Genomic DNA, 27,287 nt, shown 5'->3' with positions numbered 1-27,287 from the left:
TCCGGGTGGTTCTGCGCTGTACCTCCAAACTTTTACTGCCATTTGTCATACGTTTTCTCTTTCATCTTAACAGCAACAGTAATAAACCTATCATTTCAAAAATGTCTAGAAGACTAGTTAAATGACCAATGTGTCCTCTCTTCTCTTTATGGATCTGTTTTAACCTGCTCGGTGTTACAGTTGAATAAGGTCGGGTTTCAAGAACAGGTTCCAAGGTACTGTTAACAAATTTCCTAGAACTGTGGATTTGATAAGACCCATGTGTTATCTGCCAGGAGCCGCTACGCCGATCTAACGTCACCTCATTTGTTACGTCAACAAAGCGTGAAGAAGAGAGTCCTTCTGTTTCCAGTCCCGGACCACGGCGGGCCGCAGCAAACACTCCAAAGTTTGGCTTAGCTTCACTAAAAAAAGAGAACGAGACAGCAAAATGCAACAGCTGCAGTAAGGAGGTTTGGTGCGAGGGAGGAAGCAGCTCCGACATGACGAAGCGTTTACTGCAACACGGCGTGAATCTGAAGGAACGCAACGTGTTCAGTGTGTCGCGCTCTCCCAGATCCAGCTAACGCTAACGGAAGCAATGCCTCAGGTACAAAACACAGGTGAGCTGACGTTCACCTTTTATACTGAAGGGAAACCAATGACGTCTACAGGTGATCCAAAAAGACTGAAAAAATGATTGGAAAAAGAACCGAGATTCCATAAGCAGAATCAGAATCAATAAAACTGAAATGATACCCAGCCCCACAGTTGGATGACGTTAAGTGCATTAAGACACTTTAGATGGCAAAATGAAAATTATAAGGCATAAGAAATTGCACTAAATCAACTTTGAAATGCTGTCCTGTGTTTGCCAAAACTTTGTCATGGATCATTTTATTGTTGCATCCAGCTTGGCGCAAATACCCACTTCAGTTAAGATGCAAATCACCTTTTTTTCATTGCTCACGTCAGTCGACTGAGCAGTTTTTGGGCGGTTTTCTTGTCAATACAATACCAAAGTGCCAAAACCAATACTTTCTCTGATACCTGAACAGCCAGTATAATAGTGTTAGGCCGGCAAGACAGTTTCTCAACACACTCGGACTTCCTTACCCTGTCTGTGGCTCTCATTCCCAAGCCCATTGGATAGTAGTAAAGACCTGAATCGCAATAAATAGCACAAATATATTGTTTCATTTTTAAAAGGGCCCAAAAATTGCTGGTAACAAATGTTACTTAAACAACAGGGAAATGGTGAATTTCACTGAAATGGGGACTATTTTCAGAGGGGGATTAATACACATTTGGTGCTATAGTAAGTATTTCCAGACGACGTGTGTGGGACTGAGGGGTTTCTATTTTATGGAGTTTGTTTACAAAGACTGAAATATAGAACATCATCAAACTTTAACCTCTGGTTTCGGACGAGGGGGGAATCTGCAGTACAGATGTTCCACTGCACAATGTCTGACCGAGTATCGGCACATCTCTACGCTCTAGTGAGGCTCCACACCAGCCAACAATCCAGCAGCACACAGAGTCAACAACAGCTCCGTCCTCTTTTCTCCTGCCATTTCTGTTTTGTTTTTCAAGGAGGCGGGGGCTTCCTGAAGCATAAACAACCTTCACAAAGCCTTATTTTTCCTGAGGCCTCTCCAACCTGCTGCCCAGACCTGTTCACACAAGGCTCCAGCAGCACACACTGCAACATGAAGCAGGAAACTCACTTCATGTCGTCTCAAAGAATTCACCACCGTTCTGTAATCCCATAACTGTTGTAATCATTATGATAAAGCCATCATTTAAGTCCTGTTTTGCAAAAAACTAAATATTTTCTGCCTCCAGCTTATCAACATGTAAATATATTATTGTCTTCTGTGACGGTCAATTAAATATACTCAGGTTGTGGAAAAACGATCAGATAAAACAAGTCATTTAAATATGTAAGTGTGGGCTTTAGGTATTTCACTATTTTCTGACATTTCAGATTAATCAACAGCAAAAAACCGAACTGAGAAAAGTGGCAAATCCTCAGGTTTGAGCAAGTCCTGTCCAAACCTTTCTGCCACTGTACAATACAAAATGTTTTAGGAAACCATTTAAAGAAGGCGTCATACTGGCTGGGTGTGATCGCAGAGCTACATTATTAGCTGTCAAACTTGGTTTCACTAACCTTAATTTACTGTAGGTCTACTGTACATTAATTATGCATTGTGCAGCTGTGTTACGTATGAAAATACCGTGCAGTCTGCTGAGCACTTGTGTTGGCAGACAATCACAGGACTCAAAATGGGCTCTCGGGCAAAACAAAACTTGATTGGGACATCCCTAGATTCTTATACCTGTGAACACCTGGCCTGTGAGAGATGATAACTCTCACTCTCTCTCTAATTATTCCACAGTTTCACTAACGCTCGCTCCACCAGCATGTAACACCCACAGCTGGGTAAAACAGGTTCATGCTTGCTCTCGTTTTGAAGTTTGTCAAAAGTTATTCACGAAAATGTAGGAAATCCAAAGGTGATGCAGACACCAGATACACCGAGACATCACATTTATTATTCATGGAGGGATTTGCTTATTATAAAGTTACATATATATTTTTAGCTTGTCCAGTATGACAGGTAAGGCTTCACCTTGCCAGGGCAATTTGGCAGCTGACAGACTCACTGACAGATTCAAGGAGCAAACCTGTGATCACGCAATGGGAATACACTTAGTCCAAGTCTACAAGATGGGACACGGCGGGTGAGCGTCAGCACTTTCCTGCCTGTTACTGCCTCCCAGCCTCGCCCCTACGAGGATTAATAAAGCATCTCTCCAGCCATCACACCGGCACATCTACAGGTGGTCGAGCAAGCAAAGATTTAAGAGTCCCACCACCAGAGCTGCCGTCCAGGCCGCGGCACGCAGTCCGGACGCCGGCCTGTGGCAGTGTTTCAGGATAATGAAGTGGCGTGTGGTAGCCGAGGAATAAGAGGAAAGGGTGGGGGGGGGCGGCAAAAAAAGAGAGCCATGGTCCGTAATTAATGGCTTAACGATGCAATGCTCTCACAGGCTTAATATAGGGAGCTGAAAACAGTCTGAGTGACCCTGAAGAGGTTAGAAAAGGGGAGATGGAAGAGGAGAAGCACCAATAAGCTACATGTCAATCATAAGTCAGATCTCGGTGGGACAGTCAAAGCCCACAGGTGACTTTTGGAGAGCTGTTAGATGTCACAGAGCAACGGTTTCATATCCTGAGCTAGGTGGGGCTTTCTTTTTATTGTTCTATAAGCCAATGCCTGCTCACCAAATCTGCTACGGCTGTAAAGATGTCGGTATGATCAAAACAAACTAAACTGTAAAAACTTATTTGTGTCTGGAAGCAAAAAGGTTTACAGTTGTTCTGTAAAGCCACGTTTGAAAGCGAGGTTAAAAAAGCACTGAGAAGATTTTATAAAAATGGCGGGCGACCTTGTTGGCTTTGGAACTTTACAAACATTTTCAGACGCAGCCGCCCCACTTCAACTCTTACACTGACTTATCACCGGACAGCTCTACGGTGCAGAAAGAGCTGACACATAGCATCACAGCAGCTGTGAGAAGCGTCTCAAACCATTATCAAGCTGTGTCATTTCCAGGCAATGTCTGGAGGTGAAAGGGAAGGTTAGAAGCCAAAGTAAACGAAAGAAATATCCAAAGAAGTGTTATTTTTAGTGGTATAAGAACAACAAGGGAGGGACTAAAGGCATGTTAGGAGGATAGCTGGAGTCATATAACGATCTGGGATTATCTGGAAGGTGAGCCAACACCTAATAGCGAAGCGAATCCCACGTTGTCTTATCACATAGATTATAAGCAGAATACAGCTGAATGCAAAAGAAATCAGTGTGCAGGCAGCAGGCAGGTTAGAACTAAACATATAGGCTGTGTCGTTCCATATAAAGCTGCTCAGGACAGTGATCGACCGATTCGGGTGGTGGATTTCAGAGTGCGACTGGTGTTTAAGGGAGAGTTGGGTACAGTTTCAGTCATTCAGCTGCATTTTTCTCTACAAGATAACTAATTATAGTTAACACCAGTCAGCAATGGTGATAGTAAATATTTGATTATATCTTTTCATGTGACAACACTGAAAAAATTACGCTTTGCTCCAATGTAGCTTGTATAACAGTGTAAATCTGCTGTCCCCTCAAAATAACACATCACACAGCCGTTAATATCTAAACCGCTGGCAACAAAAGTGAGGACACCCCTAAGTGAAAATGTCCAAATTGGGCCCAATTAGCCATTTTCCCTCCCCGGTGTCATGTGACTCGTCAGTGTTAGAAAGTGTTACAAGATTTACAGAAATGGAAAAATGTGTAACAATCTGTATCTGGTGTGGCCCTGTGGTCCCGTGCAGGTGTTGTCACATGTGATCTGCCACTGCGAGGACGATCAGCTGTCCTTCCTGTGTCCCTGTAGCGCTGTCTTAGGAATCTCACGCAGACATTTGCATTTTATTGCCATGGCAACATTTGCAGTGCTAGTGCGTCCTTGCGGCATGCCGAAGGCACGTTCGTGCAGATGAGCAGGGTCCCTGGGTATCTTTCTTTTGGTGTTTTTCAGAGCGAGTAGAGAGGTGTCTTTTGTGTTTGCTTCCTAAGTTTTTATAACCTTGACCTTAATCGGTACGCTGTTAGTGTCTTAACGACCATTTCACAGGTAACACAGGGAAGAGTCCTGAAAAAGGGACGTTTCTTTTAATAAACACTTCGGATTTCCAACATGTTCGGACAATCAGGCCCTTAGTTTTCTTGATAGACGAACCAACCAACACTTTCTAGTTAGGGCTTGTTAACGCATCGACTGTGTAACATTATTACAGGATAATAATAGTAAGCTGCCACACAAAGCCAAAATGTGAAACAAATACTGTGAACAGAACATAATCACATTCAAGTGGGCTGTATGTAAAATTAAATCAAGTGTGAGTCAGGATGGAGAGGAGAGCAAAGCGCAAAGATCATTTCTTTTCAACAAGACAGTGTTTAAAACAGCACAGAGGGCCGAACCTTACCGTTGCTGTGTGTGCCGTTGTCCCTGTCCCACGCCTCCACAATCACAGTGTACGCTCGCTGAAATGGAGAGAAGGGAGGGGGGCAGAGGTTATCAAAGTGCACGCTAATACAGAAACACAGAAACTCAGATATGCCCACTTCAAGACGCAGACGGGCACATGATGTGGAGTTTCCACAGAAACTCAGATATGAGCTGCCTTTCGCTCATAAACAGACACACACGGGCACTTTCAAACATACACAGATATTTAGTATGAAAGGTGATGGGAAAATGCTTCCTGTTCCCACGCTGCTGTCACTGATTAGCTTCCATCTGTCACAGGCAAGTTAACAAGTGTCCAAAAACAAAACATTCACCTGGAAACCAACAAAACCTATTTTTCATATTTCATCATGACAATCTGGTTTCAGAGCGGCAGCGATTTACTGTGACACTGTTTTGATCCCAAAGGGCGGACATTTGTCTTTTGCTTGGCTCTGCAGGGAGGTCAGCACCCCTGGAACTAGCAGGGATTTGATGACTTGCTCAAGGGCACTTTGTGTGGTTACGTATTGATTTCCAATGGGGAAATTCATTTTTCCTGTCTTTTCCTCAGGGACCTGGTAAGGAAAGACAATGGAATCAATACTGTTCAGGGTTTCGATCTCCGATAATGTCAAAGGGAAATTATTATAATTTTTAATATTATTATAATTATTATATACCGCTTTTATTTGCTAAAATCACTGAATTGACCCCGCCTATATTTGGGACAGGCTACTACGAAACAGTTTATTTATTTCAAACAAAAAAAAATTATCCAATAGTATCAAATACACGTCATTCATTTGATCTAGCTCTGACAGACGGCTTTTGCGCTTTTATTTTGTAGGCAGCCACGTAATGAAAACAAGCAGCAGCTAAAGCGGATGACCCCGCAGGGTTTAAGAGGTTTAATACATCTGAAGAACTTCTATAAAAACCAGACCAGGCGTTTAATAGAGACCTGCGTTTATTTGTCAAAATGTGTTCCCACACCAGGCCAGGAAACGGGGTCGGCGGCTCTTTGGGACTCGGCTATTAATTGTAGTTTCAATCTAAAATCTTGCTTTTAACTACGTGTTTGCGTTCCTCAGAAATGAACCCGTTTACTAGTGGAATATGAAATAATATCAGCAACAACAACAAATGACAACAGCACGTTTATAAATGACTGAATATGGCAGAACCAGCTACGACAGCCTTTTCCAGTGTGATTGAGTGCCGCCATGTTTAGCTAAGACTTCTCGACTTGTCCAGACTGAAAGTCCTCAAGGTTTGGCCCCGATCTGCCCCCCTATTGGATATCTTATTAATGCTCATTGTCAAAATTGTGGTGAAAAGACTATATATTTAATAAGTGAGGCAGATTATTTATCAGTGTCAGGAGATGACAGCGAATGATCTCTCACTTTGTGCATTTGCACTACGGAAATCAGAGCAGCAAGCCGCAAGGTCTGGAACAGAAGGGAAATCTTTTAGAGTGAAAAGTTACATTTAAATTTTAATGAGCATAATGATGTTTCAACCCTTTTTTCTTCATTTAGCAGTTAGTGCAAAGTTTACCAGACGCAAACACTGCTGTCAATTCATTTAAAATTTACTGCAGTTAATTCTGAAAGAGAATTTTGGTAAATAATACCAACATCATATTCATTATTTTACACTATTTAGTGCTATAATACGAGTTTTCTGTGGACACTGTGTATAGAAGCGCAGCATGCCTGCACACTATGCTCTACTTTCCAGAGGAGACAGCCATTCCATAGCAACAAACTCAAACTCTGGATTGTTTCAGGTGCGGGGCTAATTTCTTTCCCTCTTTTTCATGGGCATCAGCAAACAAACCGAAATGGAGCTCGCTGTCTGTCAACTGCATGGGGCCGAATGAGCAGCTGTGAGTTCCCATGACCCGAGTCTGACTCAGAGTGACTGAGGGCTGCAGGGAAGATTACAGGGGAGGTTACAAAGTGGTGCTGGGAGAGATTAGAGACGCAGAGAAGACGGGAACATGAAACACAAAGGTAGAGGGCTAAAGTGCTTTATGGCGCTTTTAAGGTCATTTTATGGGACTCAGATTCTGGGGGGTAGTTCACCAGAAAGATGCAGGACAGACAAAGTCCTGAGTCAGATATGAGACCATGCTGCTACAAGTACTTAGTAGTTGCTTTAGGGTGTGTGCACAACAAGCAGGTTTGGAGCTGTTTCCCCAAATTAGGTAGCGTTCATGTCTTTCTATTTGGCTTTGATGAGGTGAGAGCATTCAAAACATAATAACACTGCAGAGACACAAGCCTCAAAAAGTCATCCTCTGCAACAAACAACCACGCCATGGAAAGTTTTACTGTCGTTAAGAGCTGCAGCTAATGACTGTTTTCAGTTTGGATTTAATTGTTTAATCTTCAAAATGTCTGTCAGTCGTTATTATGTGAGTTAATCAGCTAATCGTTTCAGAAGCTGCTCATATTCAGCTCTTTCTTCTGTTTCTGTTAACTCTGCTGTGGTTTAATGTGCATCAACAAACACACATTGTAAGACTGACAAAAGTCACAATTCCAAAATCAGTGATTGGGCTTTGGAGCAGGCGAGTAAGTGGATCGCTGTTGTCAAAGTCAAGAATAACTCGTTAAGCTCAAAGAAAACATGGTCGCCGGTGGTTCCACACAAACATTATCAGCTACAACTCTACAAAAAAAACAAAAACACAAAGAACAACAGAGAGTCATCAGTGCATAAAAATGACATACTGATATTTATGAGACTCAGAAAAGGGGAACTGAAGGAGATAAAGCAGCTGATCATTTACAAAAGATGGGACAAGCAGGCTGAGGTCTCCTTTAACCTCTGACACTCATTGACCAAATAGAAGCATTAAAACAAAGACCTGGATCTGGAGCAGATCAAGACTGCATCTGAACCCACATGGATCTGTATGGACTCCCGCTAGCTTGAGAGTCTCTCCTGTCTCCACTTTCCCTGGTTCTTAGTCAACCCTGCTGCTGTAGATCGTTTGCCAACGTTAGTGATGAAATCCAGAGCTGGATCGATCCCACGGTGACTTACTAATGAAATCAAATGTGGGAAAATGTTCATTTTTCAGACAGGTTTTGTGAGCCTGGGGGCGTTGACGTAATGCCGTCTAACTTCCAGAGAGAGCCAGATGTATTCACAGCAGTATTTTCACAATCTCATTTTTTTTGTTGTTTACCATCCTCTCGCTCTGAGAGTGTAAGAACATGTTACACCATCATCGTCGAGTGAGAGACACCGTGGTGGCTGTAGTCTGAGGAACAGCGCTGCACACGTGTAACTGTACTGCATGTGTTCTTTGTACTACAGGAACTTTATTTAGATGTTCTCCCCACACTTTGAGCTGGAACTAAACTTCAGGAGCTGACACTAATGCCGCGTTCAAGACTGCTTGGAACTTACACATTTCAGCTGCATGACGCCAAATCTAAGCGGTGAACATGTCTGACCTTGACAAACCATCAGCAGTGCACTTGGTGTTAATTGAAAGGACGGCCATTTTGTTAAAAGCAAGTGATAAATATACGTCACTCGTTCACTGTGTATCCTTCTAGCTACATCACTTGGTAATTCTCAAAAGTCAGCAAAAGTGTTTTCACATTTCTGGGCATTTTTAACATTTTCCTGAATAACTTTTGGGCAGAGAAGATGACTTTCAGAGATTGTTTACTGGAACCAGCTACCTAATAACACAAATGACAAAATATTTCTACATCAGTTTACATGCAGATCAAATCCGTAGGAAATCCGACATTTCCCCATTCTGAGTTGCCTGGAACGCAGCATAAATCCAGACCACACTGCTGTCGATCCTAGTGAACAGACATCTACATCTCTCAGTAGACATCCCAGTAATATTAACTAGCTCCTGTACAACCACTAGGCATCTTTAGGTTTAGGTTTTAGTATTACAGTGTTTAGTCAGAAAAATGTGCCTGCTTAGCTCCATGCGGAAATGATTTTACACAACTAAAACATACAGCTGTAGGGTTCATGTGATCAGGGTGCAGCATGACTTGTGTTGAACATCACTGCCAGACAAAGTCTGTCTCAGTCTCCAAACTACACAAATATCAGCTCCTATGACTACTAACCCAAAACTGGTCACAAAGGACCCCCCCGGGCTCCTCATCATGCCGAGGCTCCTCTCCATCACTTGGAGATGACACAGCGGTGATTTATGAGCCCAGTGAGCAGCCTTAACTCTGTAATGAGTGGAAATAAGTGGACGTTATCATAATCAATCTTTCCCTTTGTAATCAATTTTAAATGTCACAGCCACTGGCTCCCAGGCAGATGGGGCCGTCCCACGGCCTCAGAGGAGCCTGACACGAGTGTGTGTTGTGTGTGCGGTATGCGTGTCCTTGAAGGATAGGAGCAAAGGATCAAAGTGTCACGTCCCTGCTGTCTGCAGTGAGACAACCTTATGAGTCAACTGTGTGTGTGTGTGTGTGAGACGGGGGGGACGTGTTGGGAGACACTTGACACCTCCTAACCAATTTACAGGAGTCAGAGGGATTTGAGTTTTCATTAGGCGAAGAGAAACCAGCCCACTCCTCACCGCCTTCACCTGTTCAATGAATAAATTACTGCTTCTTCAGCACGACAGGAACAGCCGCCAGCAAAACACAACTCTACTGAGGATACACTGTACGTTCTGGAGCGGCGCCCCACACTGTGAAATGTGGTTTTTATACATCCTAATAAGATTTATTCTTCAGTTCTGCTGCTACTACTTCAGGATGAGCTGCCAGCCATTCACTTACTTACTCTTGATTTATTCTCTGTGAAAAACACTTGGTTTGGAGCCAAGGTTCTGTTTGTTTTATATTTCTCTGAGATAGTTATAGTACCATTAGCTGCCGCTACATTGGGCGTGGAGCCTCGTGAACTGACGAACAAAGCAAGTAAATCCATGAGTCCCTGTAACACTACATTACAATACAACATGCACTTGCTGTTAAGGACAGACTGACAGAGAAAAATCTAAAGTTAATGGAGAAATCTATAAATATTAGGTTGTTATGGTTACTGTAAAGTCACTAAACCCTTCCAGATTAGTCCTTTTCAAGAATATCACAGGAATACTATCCATGGCTTGAAATTATAACCTAAAAGGCACGGACTTTGTCTGCATGGCGTTTAGAGCTGCAACAATTAGTCATTTAACTGATTAGTCGCTTGACAGGAAACTAATTGTTCATTAGCTGTTTACATTTTATGGTTCCAGTTTCTCAAATGTAGAGATATCTTTTCCACATCTTAGTGTCATTGTAAACTGAATACCTTTAGGTTTTGGACTGACATTTGATTACTTCACCTTCTGATGGGTATTTTTCATTGATTTCTCACGTTTTGCAGAGCAATTGATTAGTCGAGAAAAAAAATCGGCAGATGAATCGATGGTGGAAACAATGGTTAGTTGCAGCCCAGCAGTTTGCATCTGAACACTTAATGTTTGGCGGGTGAACACTTTAGTGGACATGTTCACATGTGTGCAGTTTTGAATTTCGCCAAAGAGGCACTGATATGGGCAGATGACAACATTTCTCTCACGAGGATCTTTGCAGCTGCGCAGACGAGGAAGGTTTAAGCCTGCAGTGACCTTCATCACATCAGATCATGTAACTGATCAGCTAACATTAATATTTATTGTCTTTTTAAAAAAAATTTTACTCCAAATCATTGATAATTAAAATGCAGGCTGGCTCTTTCGTGGGGAAAACATTGTCGGTTTGCTCGTAATAAACAGAAATAGAGTTGAACGGCTAACATGAACAACAACTGAACAAAGAAACAAGCATCACCTGCAGATACTCAAACTTCAACAGTGAGAAGAAGTTGCAGTATTAAACACATTGCTTTATTGACAAGATGTATAGAATAAAAATATCTGAAGGTGGACTAAATCCAAGAGGAATGTTCCTTTAAGTGAAAATTCACAGCAGCAGGGATTTGTTCATGGCATAAAAAAAGAAAAAAGCCTGAGACCCAATTAACAACTTTTCTAGAGTTGTGATCAGAGGAGGGGAAAAAAAGCGGCGGCAACACCTGTCACGTCACACCTGTTATTCTATTGACATGAATAAAACATGTCGCTCCCGGCAGAGGAGCTGGGCTGGTTAATTTAGCACGTTATTAACAGAACAAGACCACCGCTCCTCCACCCCTCCACCCACCACCACCTCTTCTGTCTAAGGAGGCCTCACCGCACCAACCCTCCCCCCAGGAGGCCTCGTTCAGACAGCAAATCTAATCAAAGCTAATCTAATCAGGTCTTTATCCTGAGCTGCAGAATGGGAAAATGACCCAATTCACTTTTCCCACACCAAACGTGTGAAAAGCTATTTCTGTCGCTCCAGGTTACGCCGGCTCCTGCAGCGACGAGAGGAATTCTGTGAATGTTTCTTCTATAGTCAATCGATGCCACGGAAAGGCAGGAGTGGGAGTAAATACTGCCTTAAAACTATTAGTTAGTCATCTGATTCAGTGGCATCCCTGAAAAGAAACATGACTTTGTTGGTCCTGAATATATAGACCGCAAAATGAATCTCGTGAAGGGAGTATTTGCATTGCATATTGGTTTTCCACAATTTTAATTTGTTCTTTATCAAACAATGATCTCAGTAAGTCACAGCACGTACAGAGATAAAACTGTGCTCAGTTTTTATTACCTCCCCGTCAAATCGTCTGTAATCAGATGCTGCCGCTGGGAATCTGGCTGCACTCGCTCAACCTACGCTCCCTCTGCTACACTCTCAACCACAGTGCACATAAAGTACAGTGTACTGTGTTCTGGCAGGACAGGAGCAGCGATGTTCTCTCATCCTTTACTACTTTATCTTTATCTAACACAACCACAATCGCTCATCTGCTAATTCATCATCTCTGACTCCGAGGCAATAAGGAGCAGGCTCTTTGTTTAATGGATGTATCCTTGGAGGTACATGCAGTACAGTTGGATTTGTGCTTTCATGCATCTGACTTCAACATCACTGAGATCTCCATGATTTTCTGTGTCTGTGACCAGCTCAAAGGCCTCGCTGAACGGAGTGAAATGGAAAAAAAAGGCTGGAGAGGCAGAGCAGAGAGAGAGAAATTCAGACCAACCATGACCGTAAAGCTTTTCCCCACCAGCGGGTAGCACAGTCGCTCGAGTGAATGAAGACATGGAGCTACAAAGAGACAAAAAGCAGAGGAGTTTTTTTTTTTTAACAGACACCAGCATCACATGTGTAAAGACGCTAAACTAAGACTTGGCACTGAGATAGATGGAGAGAGAGAGGAAAGGCAGCGGAGAGAGAGGGTACGCGCTCTACCAGGTGAGCTACCGGGAGAGCACAAGCCGTGCTGAACAGTTAATCATGACACCAGACCCTCTGAGGAGTAACGTGTGAAATAATTTAAGATTCAACACCATAAGTGCTGACAAATCTTAATCAAGGTGAGGCTGTTTGCAGACAGTGTGAAATGTAACTGCCTTACAGTGACGTCAGCCTGCACAACATCACAGCACAACACGGTTTAGGATCAGCCTGTGTGTGTGTGTGTGTGTGCACATTCATTTGAAATAAAAAATGTGAGAGAATAAAGTGTCAGGCCTCATATTGACTGCAGTATCCATCCATCCATCCCTTATCTGTAACCGCTTATCCTTAGAGGGTGACGTGGGGCCGGACCTGAGCCCAGATGACACTGGGCGAGAGGCACAGATGACATAAGATGACACACAAAGCAAGTGGGCTCACTGGAAATGTTTTTGAATGTTCCCCTCTATTCTCTTAACGGCTTTTTGACAAGCTCTGAAAGTTCGACACATGAGGAGGATGGGACACGCTGGGAGGCTCAAAAGTTGATGAAATGGATCCTAAATATGACCATTCATCCTTGACTACTAACAACTGAATGAGGCTCTAAATTCAGAGCTGTGAGTCAAGTGAGATAACAGCACCTGAAGCGGGCGTGAACACCAGATTCAGCATGTTGCACTCCAGAGAGCAGCACAAGACAGGCCTTATGTAAACGCTCTCAGATCCGCTCGAGACATTTCACCCAGCACAGCTGCCCTCCTCTATCTCCGTTTCTCTCTGTTTCCATCTCCCTCTTCGAGCTCTCCGTTTCCCCTCCCTCCACTCGTCTTGATAACTCAATATCTGGGCATAAAAGCTGAGGTATAAAGTCATTGTTCCTGCAGAAAGGTGCGGTGACAAAGAGGTTAAGGCAGCCCTCGTTTCCACAGAGCCGCCGGGAAAGTGATATTCACACCGTGGGAAAACCTCAACCGGCTCCTTCATCATTGATCCGCTGCAGATGTGACGAATAAACGGCTCACCTGCACCCAACAGCAAACAAATAAAACTCCTTAATGTCAAGACGAGGTGGAAGAAGAGAGACGCCGAACGCAACAAAAGCTCTGATTGTTGTTTTAACCGAAACTCTTCAGTGGGAGGAGAAACTTCAAGAGGCATGAGAGCAGTTTGGGTGCCGAGTTGCACAGTCGTGTAGTCGAGAACACTTGGGCTTCACTGAAGTGAGAACGCAAAAGAGAAAGAGATGCTGACACAGCAGGTCGGAGAAAAAGATGAAGACAACGACTGCAGTGAACTAAAATCAAGATGTGTTTAGTGAGACTTGAATGGGAAAAAAAATTTAGGAAAAGATTATTCAAGCAGTTCAGTTAATTTACTAAAAATGAAAAAACAATCCCAACTCAAGGCTAACTTGCTCGTTTGTTCTGGAGCTTTTAACCGTATCACACTGCGTTCGTCATCTTTGTTTTCTCCTACAAATACGTTAGGTTAGAACTTCTACCAGGCTCTGCCACCGTGTTCCTGGATCTCAGTAATCAACTGAAAAGTAAGACCCCAAGCGGGAATAAACCAAAATCATTCTGAACACCTTGTGGATTCAGAAGTGTGTGAGGGGTTTCTTCATGAAGTGGGAGGTTGTGAAAGTGAGTAACTGAGGAGATGGTGAGATGTGTTGAGAAACCCTGCTGACCCTTCACCCAATCCCCGTGGAGAGGACGGTTACAGGACAGGCTGCACGGCATCCATGTTGCAGCAACATACAGAAGAAGAAGAACGTTGTAGTAACAGTCGTCAGGAACACTTCCCATCCCATTTGCCCTGTTTGACTTCTTCAGCATCCTTTTGAAAAAAACCAGGGTGTGTTCATACCAAGCGTGTTTGCAGCGGCTTACTTGAACTCTGGAGGGTTTCCTCCTTTAACTCGGTTTATTAGTCCATGAAAAGAATGATGTTAGGAGGTCGTTCATTTCCAGCTACTACTTCATTTGCTCTTCTTGGGATAAGCACCAGAAAATCAAAATGACCAATAAATCTGTCATACTCAAACACAAAGAGAAGCCAAATGGGTTTTCAGAAATAAACTAAACCACCATATGAATCTGGCTATGGCTTACAAATCCTTCGTGAATGATGGGAATCCAAGACTTTATTCTGACTTCGTTGGTTCATAAACTGGTTCACAATATGAGCCTGAATGATCCAAACACAGAAATGCAACACAATGATCTTTTCCCACTCCGTTTTCGGACCAAAGAAAGCAAACTGCAGGCGTGATCGCACCCTCATTGCTAGCAAAACAAGCTAACAAAGCTGGAACACAGGAGCCAAATGACTTCTAACGGCACAAAATACATAGCTACAGGGTTTTCTTCTGGTAGGCAGTCTGAGAGAGAAGGGGAAAGACGGACAAGATAAACTAGGGATGCATGAGATTTCCCATCCCACTCCCCTTCTCTTTCATTCTTTCATAACCTCTCTCTCTCTCTGTCTGTCTGTCTGAGCTCCATTAGCCTCCTGTGAGCAACTACTGGGAGTCAACCTAAGCTGTGTGTTTCTCATACTTTAATCATCAGTGCTCACCTCAGTGCTCACAACACATGCATTTCATTATTTCTGCCTCGCCTGAACACACGCACACATAGACCCCGTTCACACCTGCTATTAGCATTAAATCTGTAAGTGGACATTTTATCTGGATCTTATCTGGATGAAGAAAATACTTGTGAGGTGTAAACGCACACAGAAGGCAATGCAACTGGAATGTTTTGGTATCAGCGAAACCATATCTGGAGGAGGACTGACTCGCACTGTGAGCGGATCTCAGCAGGTGTAGGAGACATCTATAGAGCGCAGCTGAAACGTCCCGTGGCTCAGACTCTTTAATGCCCCGGAAAAAACCTATAGGCGACCCTCTCCCTCTGCATCACTTTTTATTTAGCGCACTGAGCTCTGTACACACCGCCAAAATCACAATGTGGACAGAGTCGAGATAACAGGAAATTACAGGAAATTACAGTAAATACGTGTTTGGCTGGCAGGTGTCCACTGAAACTGTATATCAGGACATCTCAAAACATAGCTCAAGTTTAACCGCAGTGCTAAAATCAGTGTTCAGTGTAGATTATACTACAGGTAACCATAGCAACAATGCTTCACGCAACATTAGCAGTTCAGAGGTGATGATAAAAGTGTGAATCTAAAGCACCTTTAGCACTCCAACTCTGTTTTGGCTTAGAAGTTAAGATTAGGAAAAAGGCCCCTTTAGCAGGTCAAGGTCAAGAATGAACTTTCATGATTCACGGAAAATGGAAAAGATAACTGCGTTGCTCATTAAGGTGCGTTTATATGCGTGTGAATGAAATGATACCCGCGCAGCAACATCTGTGGGGGGCTATATTTGTTGGGGGGGATGGCACACAGAATTATAAACCTCAGTCTCTCGGTCAAGGTTTAGTTCCATCTCTGGACTGATGCTTCAAATAAAGAATTTTAAATGAACTGACTGACTTAAATAATAATCAGGCAGCAGAGGCAAAGTTCAGTGTTATCTTTAAACAATGTCTTGTTTATGCTAATCACTAATCTTTATTTAGATTCTATAGAAAATATTCTTTTTTGTGTTTCCATACACACTCTTTCACTCTCTCCATCTCTTTTTCTCACACACATAGAAATGTATTTAGTGTGACTTGGAGTGACACTGAATCAACTTACATTCATGCTCCAGAGACATAAACTAAACCTAAAACTAATTTGTGAGCCTGTAATGTGCTTTATTTTGCGGTGTCCTGCTTCTTGTCCCCGCATTCATACAGTGAGAACAGATTCATGTCCCCACAGCGTGATCAATTCCAGTCCATAGAGCTGCCCCTGTAGACACATCAGTCACACACAGAACCAAAACCATCAGAAGCATCAACAATCGATCAGCCGGATCACATATTTACACGCCTCTGAACCAGGTCAGCTGACATGGAACCAGCGGCATCGTGGGAAAGATGAGCAGGCCTGTCCTGACCGCAGTTCACCCAGCAGAGAGCTTTCAGCCAGGCCAGCACACACAACGTAACAGAGCCCTGCTGTGGCCGTCCCGCAGGCTTTCAGGCTTATTACAGACACACAGGACAGAGACGGGGTGTGGAGGAGGCACGGTTCGCCACCATGCTGCAGGAGGCATAACTTTTAAAGAACTATGTCCTGCTCTTCATTCTTGCCAACAATGCCAATAAAGTCTCTTCAAACTTTAGCTGTTGCACACAGAGAGAAGTAAACATGATGTTGTCCAGTAGTTAATCATCGAGGATGTTACCTGGTCATTCAAAGATATTTTGATTGAGCTAGCTAGCTCAGACGATGTCAGAGGTGTAACTCGGGATGCTTCATCTTTTTTAAATTTCCAACACAACAACAACATGCAGAAAGTTACAGATTTCAGCTTAAAGGAAAACAACTGATAGACATCACTAGCCTCTTGTGTCATTACATAATCTACAGATTCCCATTCTAATGATCGTTTTTTTCTGAAAAATAAATTCTTTTAAAATCCCGTTTAACTTAACTGTTTTTCCAAAATCATCCTAGACTCTTCTACCTTTCTGGATAAAAAAGCTGTCCAGTGCACGATTCATTTTCCAAATTGTCAGAAGTGACACATCTCCTTTCCCTTGTGCTATTAACATAATGGAAAATTATACTAATATAGGTAGGTGTACCTGATAATAAAACTAAAAGTAATCAGTTAATAAAATAAACAAATCAATATAGTGATGCATTGTTTAATTTGAGCAAGGAGGCAAGCAACTTTGTGTGTAGTAGAAAATAAATACTTCACAGAAACAAAGATGGCAGGAAACAGGGCTGAGCAATAAACCAAATAAATTCAGTGTAAAATATTTAGATTGAGGAAAAAAAGGTTGATTTCAGTCAAACAGCAGATGGCAGCTGATGATAGCTGGCTCTCTTGAGTCAGGACAGTCAGGACCCATAAAAGGTAACATGAATAGTTACAGTATAAGCACCTGCTAGCTGGCTCGGACAACCTTGTAGGGAAACTAGCGATCATATCTTTACAACAGACTAAAAAAGATAAACAAAAGAAACACTGGACATTGAATGGCGCTCTTAGTTTGTGGTTTTTTGATGCCATCTCTCTGACTACAGGAGGTGAAGCAGCAGGGGTCGACTCAACAGCTTGCAGATTTCACTTCGTTCAGTCAAACGCTACCTACCATATAGCCAGGTAGCTAACGCTACCTAGCCAGCTGTCTGCAGGCTCATGTGAAGAAGCACTAACAGCCGGAGCGAATGAACTGCAGAGCTGACTTTATTAAGCTGGATCTCGGACTGGTGCAGAGAGTCCGTAACAATGAGAGCCTTGCAAGTAATGCATATCTTTTATTTTTGCAGCACAACTGTTTTATACATGTAAACCAAAACAACGTGACATTTTAGTCTTTCTACATTCTGCAGGATCATCCCTGGTCCTCAAACCTTCCACATCTCTCTCGCTCAGCTTCCCTGACCTACACCTCCATTCACGTGAGCATCGCACCCTTCTCCTCCTTTCACTAATCTAATCAACCATAAAAGCATCACCACACTGAGAAGAGCGCCTCATGGAAGAGCAGGCGAGTGTGCCAAGGACGCACTCGGCAAATGAGCCAACCGAGCCAACCAAGCCAGCCGCCGGCAGTGACGGCATCGAGGAAACAACCGAAGAAGACGACGACTCGCCGTGGTCCAACACTGCACTTTGTGATTGCTCACTGATACTTCTCCGAGTGAGGTGATCTTACGCTCGGCGCCCTGTAATCATAGCCTGTTTTCCTAATGCTATTTCACTAAAACATTTATTCTAGGAGAAGGAGGAGGTCTCTAAACAACAGCTGCTCCACCTCTGTGCTCTCAGATGTGCCAGGCTGAGAGGGGAATTCTGGCAAGAGTCGGGGCAAAAGGGGACAACAAAAACAGGCCATGCAACTGAAGGAGTACGCCCCCTTGATCCTTGATTTACTCACAGAGGGGTGAGGGGAGGACAGTGGCTCTAAAAATACCCCATAAGGAGAGAGGGAGAGGGAGATGGAGAGACGGGGGAAGGTTTGGGTGAGCAGGAGGAAGAGCAGAAGAAGTAAACGCTTGTTTTTGTTCCACTCACTACTGTAAAAAAAAAAAAAAAAAAAAAAAAAAGGGACATCTTAAGTTTCTGCATCCTAAAAATACACCTCCCTCGTGACAGAAACCTCACAAGGAAGCCGGGTGGAGTTTTTTTTGTTTTGCAAGGGGGGCTGCTTCCTCCCTTTTCCTCTCTCTTCCCCACCATCCCTCCTCCTACCCCCCCATTCCCTTTCATGAAAAAAGATGTCACTAAAGACCCAAACAGCCAGAGGGGTTAACATGAAGGGGAAATGATCAGCAGAGGAGAGGGCGGAACAATGTCCTCCTCTTTATTTTTTTCCAGCAGCTAATTCATGTCAGGACCAGTGGCCCAGATACTGGGGCCGACAGAAGAAGTCCGCTATAGCAGCACCAGAGGCTACAGGCCACGACCTCACACAAACACAGTCTGTTCGTGACTGTCAGCGCTGTCTGTGGACCGGCAGCACGCCAGAGTACAAACTACAGTCTGCAGCAAATGAAGGACCAGGTCTGGCCTAGTAAAGTGCGAGAAAATGTGAAGCTGATGATCTCAAAATCTGAATAATTCATTATTAATTACAACAAAAGTAAGTTAAAAAGAGCATTTTTTGAGGTCTTTGACTCTGAGATGATGCTGAACGTTCATTCTTGATCTTGAAAACTGTCCATTCTCATCCTTCATGACCTTAAATTGAGATGTTTTTGTCAAACTACACTTTTGATCTCGGTGCAGAGAGAGGAGGAAACATAATTAACCTAAGCTCACTGAAGCACAGAGTGCGATGGCTTTGTAAAATATTGACCTCTAGGTTTATTCCAGTCATGGATGGAATCATTTCTTTCACTTCAAACCATCCTTCAAGTGGAAAAAAGGCCTAAAAGTTGAAGCACTTTTCAAAAGATCAAAATATAAGACCGTCACGTTACATTGCTTTCTTAGCAACTCTGCTTACTAGCTTCTTTATTATTACAAGTTGCACAATAACGATCAGTCGCTTACGTCAGGTATATTTTGTTTATGAATTTGTCTGAGAGGGCTTTGTAATCTGCACATTATACACCTCTATTTGCAGAAGGAAAACCTCAGAACATCCCTCCATCCATCTTCAAGGATTGACAGGTATGCAGGAGATGCCATATGTACAACTACAATATGATTAGTCCATTCAATTGACTAATAAATAGGGATGCAATAATGAAAAACTTTCCCGATGGCGAACAAGTACTTTCACATGTTTTTTCATATATTTTGCCTTTTTTTACCGTTGCATAAATTAAATAGTCAAAATGTGTTTTTTCCACCGGATTTGGAGAGACTATGGTGGGGGGGTCCGGGGCCCGAGAGGGTCCAGTAAAGTAAATTACATGTGTCATGAAACATGAAGACTTCACAGCCTCTCTTCAGGTAGGACTCTCACCCTGCAGCACTTGTCTTTGTAAAGAGACAAACTGACAGGATAAAGTCTCTAACCTGCCTGTCAGCTCGCTCTGGGCAGCTTCACTTACCGTAAAGGCTTGAATACGTGTGCACTCCAAATTTAGCTTAATCGCTTTCTCACAGACGAGTGACAGAACCACTCACAGCGGTTCTTTTCTAAGAAGTCAGCCACAGATGGAGTGGATGTGCTGGGAGACAATTCAGCAGAACAGCATCTGCAAACGGCTCGGACACTTTAAAATGCTTCCACTAACGTCAATGTAATTGTTCGGTAAAATTTGTTCGTTGTTTTGGCGTATTAGGCCGAACACCGAACATCGGCCGATTAATTTCGGTGTCCGAACATTCGGTGCATCCCTACTAATTAAACTCATTCATTAAGCATTCTCTGGTTCAGGCTTCTCAAATGTGTATCTTTGGGTTTGAGACTGTTGGTCGGGCAAAACAAGACATTTAAAAACATTCACTTGAATTCTGGAAACTACTGATGAGGTAATGTTCACTATTCTTGAGACAGTTCAATTCATTAAATTGGCCAAGTAGAGAGGTTCACGCCACAGATGTTCAACAACCAATGCAACCAACCAGAGAGAGCTTTAAGAGATGTCTAGAGAACAGATTAAAGAATACGAAGTGTAATGACATTTTTAAGAGGGCTTTATCTGCCTCGAACACTGATACCCTCCTTCCTTTGTGTGCCCCTCACACACACACACACACTCCTCTGCAGATAGTGGAAAACACTGAACCCACACACGCCGAGTGAGACAATGACCCAATAACGGATAGAGCGTGAACCTGAGAGGCGGCGAGGTAAAGGCATCCCCCGGCCCAGATTGACCAGGGATCTTCACTTGTTTGAGTAGTTGGTGACACCGATATCCACCGCCTGTGTTACACACAACTTAGTGGTAACCGTATCCGCCCGCAGGGCCCCAACTTACTACTTCCATCTTCCCCTCTGCTGACAGCTGACCATGGGAAGTGATGAATGGAGAGGTCACGTAGCCAGCCGTGCACACAAAGCACCCGATATGTACGATATGAAAGTGTCCGACACGACACAGGATTTCTGCTTTTTTCACAGCAAGAATGTCTGGAATGAGCATTAAAGTTGAATAATTTTCAGTAATTTGACGATCATCTTGTGTACTGAATGCAGACTCTGGGGTTTTCTAAAAGCGATTAAATGTTTAGCTGTTGAAAATATTAGGGTTTGCAGATGCTGATTTACTAACGTGATCTTTATGATCAATTACATTTTTAGTCCATCACATGTTCCTAAAGCCAATTCAAGTCTTCAAAATGTGAGCAATCCAAATATTCAGATGGCCTCACCATGAAGCAGAGAAGAAAAACAGAACCCTTAAATTACAGAAGCTACAGGAATACACTTCAAGTCTCATATCTCCAAGTCATTTAGAGTCTTAAAATTATTTTTTTCCTTAAACATCTGCCACTGCTACAAGATTATTTCAAACTGTTTCCACTAAAAAAATAACTTAATTCAGGATCTTTCTGAAAATTACGACACCACATTCAGACAGACTGCTACACTACAACCAAGAAAAATGACATGTGACTTTTAGAACAAAAAAAGCTAAAAGTCACCTACGATGTACATTCTTTCAGTGTAACTGACTTAAGTAAATAATTGATTATTGAGTAACAGACTACTTGATGGACTAGTTCCTTCCAAGACCTCTCACTTCAGCACAAGCTAATATTCTATGATCACTCACATATTAATGGACACAAGATCAAGTTAACTTTCATCACCTCTGTTACTCTTTTCCAGTTTGGCTCCAAATGACTGATGACTTTTATTTTGACAGCTCCCTCAACTGTTGTGGGAATCAACCCTGTGACATTTCCTTCACAGGACTTCATTCTCGCCATCAAACCGCTCTGATACAGATCTCTGAGTGCAACAGCAACCACTTTAGAATCACAGAAGCTTTCATAAAGCTGACTGCCAGTACTGTTCCTGTTTCCCACGCTGGCTCTCCAAATAAGAAGTGGAGCAGGTTTTGATTGGCTCAGCTGCTTTGTTGAGATTAGATAATAAGTTACCTGCCACTTCTTAATCAACACTGGCTTGGAAATCCTAAGATTTTCTCCTTCAAACACTGGCACCCCCCCTCCCCTCTGCACTCTGTAAATGAAGCCACACAAACAGCAGCTTGTTTGGTAACTCATCAAACTGAGACAACTACACCGCCGCTGTGCGTAAAAGTCATGCGTCATGCGCGCTCAGGACCTTTCCCATGATCAGAAACACACAAACATTCATTTAAAAGCTCCAAGAGAGGAATGTGAGGTCACTCGCATAAGGGCTGGTGAAACAGAGACGCCAAAAATTGCCAAATGGACACGCGGAGGAAAGAATGAGCGGCACGCAGAGACTCCAGACAGTAATGAGAGAGACATGTTACAGAAAACGGTGCCAAAAATGTGCCTAAGTACACTTTATACGAGCTGGGTTGACCGATTTAAGGCGGCCTCCAAAACACTCTGTCTGATAATTCTACATTTTTAGACACAACAGAATGGGATTATAAGATTATTAACATGAAACCATGTTTCATCATGTGATGTAATGATGAAAGATCCATAATTGGTCCCGAGTTCTGATGATGCACCCAGGTTGATATTTTGAAGGGTACAGAACCCACCCTTTCCCAGCAGTAACCCTTGAAATGTGCGTGATTATTCACAGAAATCTCCACCTCCACAAAGTGACACTATGATCCACTTACCGGCCAGGCGAACTGGAAGGGAATGACAATCTTCCCCGCGTCGTTGTTCCGGTTCGGTCCGGTCTTCGGGCCGCCCTTGAACAGAAAAGTATTCCCACCGATAACCTTTGTAGTTTCCGAGCCGTAGGTGCATGGTCCATTGGTCGTGACCTCCGTTTGGTATTCCTTTAAACACACTCTGAAGTATGTGTCGCACTCGTCCGCGCCGCAGTGGCCCTCCGCCGCGCTCTTCTCTGCGTCGCAGCAGTCCCCGTTCAGGAGCTGACCTTTGGGGTTTTCTACCGAAATCAACTGCAGCTCGAAGTAACCGGTGGACTGAGACACCTGAGGAGGACATAGGACAGTAAAAGAGGCTGAAAAGGTCTGTAGGAGGTAGTTACAATGCAATAATTTCCATTTTCTCAATGTTTAAAAGGTCATTCACATCTCATGTTCTTCTAAACGCGACCTGTTATGTCAGGGAGAGGCATTTCTATGCAGGCTATACAAGTGTTTTAAGGTGCCAAACGGCTCTAACATGTTCAAGAAAATGCCAGTTGATTAATCAAGTCCCTACAAATTCTACATTTCCGTTGGAAACAAGAGAAATGACCTCACACCATGAGCACATTTAAGGAGAAAGTTCTCTTTTTTGCAGTGCGCGTCACTCTGCAGCCCACACTACTGTACATTTTGGCACAGTTGAACTTCAGGGCTGGATAACACGACTTAGTATTCCAATTTAGCTCAGGCTGCGTGTCAGGCTGCAGCGGAACAAAAGGTCCACCTTTACAAGACCCGCAGTCTGAGTTTGAGTCCGATTTTTCTCTAAAGTGGAACCATCTGACAGAAATTAGACAAACAAATCGATCAAAGAGCTAAAACCTTGAATATGTGTTTGCGCTCTGACTTCTGCGACCGTTCACAGGGTAAGACTGTCAGCGCAGGTGAGGCTGCGCTCTAAACATGTGAAGCTATTTCACAAAACTATTCTGCGTAAACAAGCGTTGAAGAATCAGCGCAAAGCACCAATTAACGCACTGCAAACTGGAACCGATCCTTTAGTGATGAAAGCTAATGGATAAATACAAAAGTTTCACCAAACGATGTCATAACTTTCAGCTTTATGCGGCTGAGACGCAGCTGACCACTGTATTGTCGCACAAACACACAGCTCATGACACAGAAGAAGAGGTTTTAACAATGTGCCTGTAAACTACAAACTTAATTTATCGCAAATTTAGAAATTCCGCGAGATCACATGATTCAACAGTCGAGAAGGCAATTCGATTAAAGGAGGAATTTAACCCCAGTCGATTGATAAGTGAAACCGTAATTAAAAATATCATCTCCCTTAGGAGAGCAGAAAGCTAAAGTTCTCACCTCAGCCCACAGCGTAAGGAGAAGACACACTAGTGAGAAGCGGTGCAGTTTCCCCAGATTATTCCACATGTCTCAGGCTGCTGAGTGTTGGTTACCATGAGGGAAATGAAAAATATGTATGTCTCAATCAGTCAAAATAATAATGAATAATAATAATAATATCCTCCTCCTGCTGCTGGTGCCCGCGGCACGCACGGCGTGGCTGCTCCCCGGGATGCTGGCGGCTGTGGAGGAGAAAAAGCGCACCGCTGCTTCTGCTGCTGCTGTTTGGTCCACGAACGCACAACAAGACGCGCGAACTCCACTTACCTCCGCCGCTCGACGCACTAAACGGCAGAGAAGGGAAGCAGCGGTGCGTCTCTGTTGCCCAAAGCCATAGCCGGGCGCTCCCCGATGATGGACAGCTGCGTGGGCCAGTCACAGGCCGCATGGGTGGAACGTTTGTCTACTCAGAGCCAATCAGAGAGAGAGGCGGGAGAAAGCGTGAGGGGAGGATCGATGATGGATATAATATTGAAGTTTGCCCCCACAGGAGCTTAAATTTGTAATTTTTTACAATACCCTCACCGTAAAATGGCATTTTACTGAAAATATTTCACTCTATATTTAAATAAAAGGTTTTTTTCAATTAAATCCGAGTCAAAATATGGTTCTGATGCAGAATAGTCAGTCAGATGTTTCATGTTAACACAAGAAAACAAAAAAACACGGTTAAGGCTATAACTTGACCTATAACTGATCAGTAAGAGCATGCAGAGTTTGGTGCACGTTGTGTTTCATGGAGGACACCTGAGCTCCTCCTCACCGACCAGCAGGCAGAGGAAACGTGGCTGTCAGCGCCCTCTACTGACCGCGCCGCAACTTCCACATCCAGTGAAGTGGAGAGAGGACTGTGATCAGAGGTGGAGAGCCTCTACTTTTAATCAAATGCTGTACTTTAACACAGTTTGAGGTTCTGGAACTTTGTTTGAGTGTCTCTATTTTTAGGAGGCTTAAATGTTTATTCTACTTGCCTATAGCCTGTATATCATCTTTACTTTGTGTTTTAAATTCATTCATTTAGTTAATTATTATAATTTTGACCCAACAGCACACCTGCACACCGTTCGTCACTGGCACCTTTTATTTTTACTGGAATAAAAAACTAAATTCATTTACTTGTAATGTAGTGTATTACCACTGTAGCTATTCTACTTCTTTCACCACTGAATATAATGTCACGTGGGGGATATTTTAATCTAAAGCTCAGTTTACAACATAGTACAGAAACCCTTAAAGTTTAAAAGAGCAAACTTACAGACTTTTCTCACACTTTGATAGCTTAGAGTGGAGGCAGTCTAGGTAGAATAAAATTGATAATTGGCTTAGTTCCATTTAGGTGTCTCAGTCAGGTATGTAAGTAAGTCAGGATGCACAAGAGCCTCGATCTGGAACACCTAAATGGAATGCAACCTTTATTAACATTATTAATTACAGCTGTGAAGGTTTACAATGAGAAGCTAACGAAACACCACACCCAGCTGAGAGAATTTACTATGATGTCTCACAGTGTTCATCAATTTTCTTATGATAAGCTGCATGAAGAGCCACAAAATCAGCAGAATACAAGACTCTAATTACATGTTAATATAATATAAATATTATAACAGCCACTGGCGATAACCCTTCGCTGTCTGTCAGAATCTGAAAGACAAATGATTGAGATACATCAAAGACAGAAAGACAGACAGGCAGAACACCGTCAGCTACTATAAGCTAAACAGGGGATGTGATACATCTCTAACAAGAAGTAATAAGATAAAAAGAAGTGTCTGTTATTATGAACATAGAAAATGTCGACAAGCAAAAGACACTGGGAAATCCAAATTATCCCAGCTGTCCTGGAGTAGGCAGACATTTAGAAACTTCACTGGAAGACACAAAGCGGCTCAGAACAATAGTGATCTGTTCGCCTGGAGCCTTTCTTTGGGGTAATATGCTCCTACATTTTATAACAATATGACCATTGCGTCATATTGTTATAAAATGTAGGAGCATATTTTTCCTGCAGAGTCTTCTAAGCAATTATGTTAATACATACGTACAAGGGCAGCATTCAATTCCAATCAGTGAAGTGTTGATCAGGGTATAGTGAACAGGCAAGTAAAGCGTTAAACTTTGACGCCTGAGAGGCCTAAAGGAATAGTGCACCAAATCCTGCTTTTACTATCAAACATTCAACTCTTTGAAAATCTCTGAAAATGTTTCATCTTATTCCTTCATGGAGGACAGCGGAAGAGGTGGGGTTTTAAGGAGCTGACCATTAATATGTATCCGGCTTCCAATTGCAATGACTGTAATTCTGTCATATGTAAATCGTGTTTCAGAAAGTTACTGGCATCAAATGGATGTTGTGATATTTCAGTCTGGAACGACAGATCAGTATCTCTGTTCACGTCGCCACGCTGCTAACGTGGCTGAAATCGAGCTTACTGTTCAACTTCAAGCCTTCCAGCATGCATAAAAGTCCTGTCGATCTGTTACCTCCAGCATGCAGAGAAGATTTCCTCTTGCTTCAATATTCTAAAAAGGGCAAAGCGACACTGTCTCAGATGGTGAGCTGTGGGGAGGTCTAATAAGACAGCTGTATCTCTACAGATCCTCCCGCTGAAGCTTCAGCTTGTGCATACAGTGGATCAGTTCTGCAGGCTGGTCAGCCAGCGGCTGCTGTGTTCCTGCAGGACGGAGTCAGACAGGTGGCCTCTGACACCCTGCAGCAGATGTTTCCTCCCAGGGAAGCAGGTGCAGTCACACATATACACACATTTTGTCATTTGCAAATACTTGTGTACATGACTCATTCACATGCCTGCACACAGACACAAACGTCTTGTGTTCGTCTCTTTACGATGGCTCTTATCAGCAGCAATAAGGAAGTATGGGAAACACAGCTCAGACAGATAAACTGGGGAAATAATGAAGCTAATGAGCTGCAGAATCACTTCACAATTAACAGTTAGACCAACCTGCATTTGCTTTGTATGAAGGCAGGTCTAACTATGAGTACTGTACTTAAGTTTAATTTTGAGACATTTATTTTATGTCTGTAAATAGTGAGAACTTATATTATGCCTGTACAGCATTTAAGATGAACATATTTCACCATTTACTCAACTGACAGCTGCAATAACTTTGCGGTCTAACATTTTATATTCAACATGAGATGAG

The 27,287-nt window shown here is 43.0% G+C and overlaps 1 protein-coding gene across 2 annotated transcripts in view; it reads right to left on the bottom strand.

Annotated features, from left to right (window-relative positions):
* Window positions 1–24,429, bottom strand: part of LOC119910320 (protein jagged-2-like) — a 57,829-nt gene extending 33,400 nt beyond the window's left edge. For both annotated transcript variants that reach the window (XM_038728849.1, XM_038728850.1), the window contains exons 1-3: window positions 24,081–24,429; window positions 22,719–23,042; window positions 5,027–5,084 (exon numbers count right to left, since the gene is read on the bottom strand). In XM_038728849.1, the coding sequence (XP_038584777.1) occupies window positions 5,027–5,084; window positions 22,719–23,042; window positions 24,081–24,149 (451 nt within the window). In that variant the 5' untranslated portion in view covers window positions 24,150–24,429. The remainder of the gene's footprint in view (window positions 1–5,026; window positions 5,085–22,718; window positions 23,043–24,080) is intronic.
* Between the last annotated feature and the right edge of the window lie 2,858 nt (window positions 24,430–27,287).

Source organism: Micropterus salmoides, unplaced genomic scaffold (genome assembly GCF_014851395.1).
Source record: "Micropterus salmoides isolate LMB-PRFRI ecotype aquatic unplaced genomic scaffold, ASM1485139v1 Ms_hic_scaffold_19, whole genome shotgun sequence".
NCBI classification, from domain to species: Eukaryota; Metazoa; Chordata; class Actinopteri; order Centrarchiformes; family Centrarchidae; genus Micropterus; species Micropterus salmoides.
This window is presented reverse-complemented; position numbering and strand designations above follow the sequence as displayed.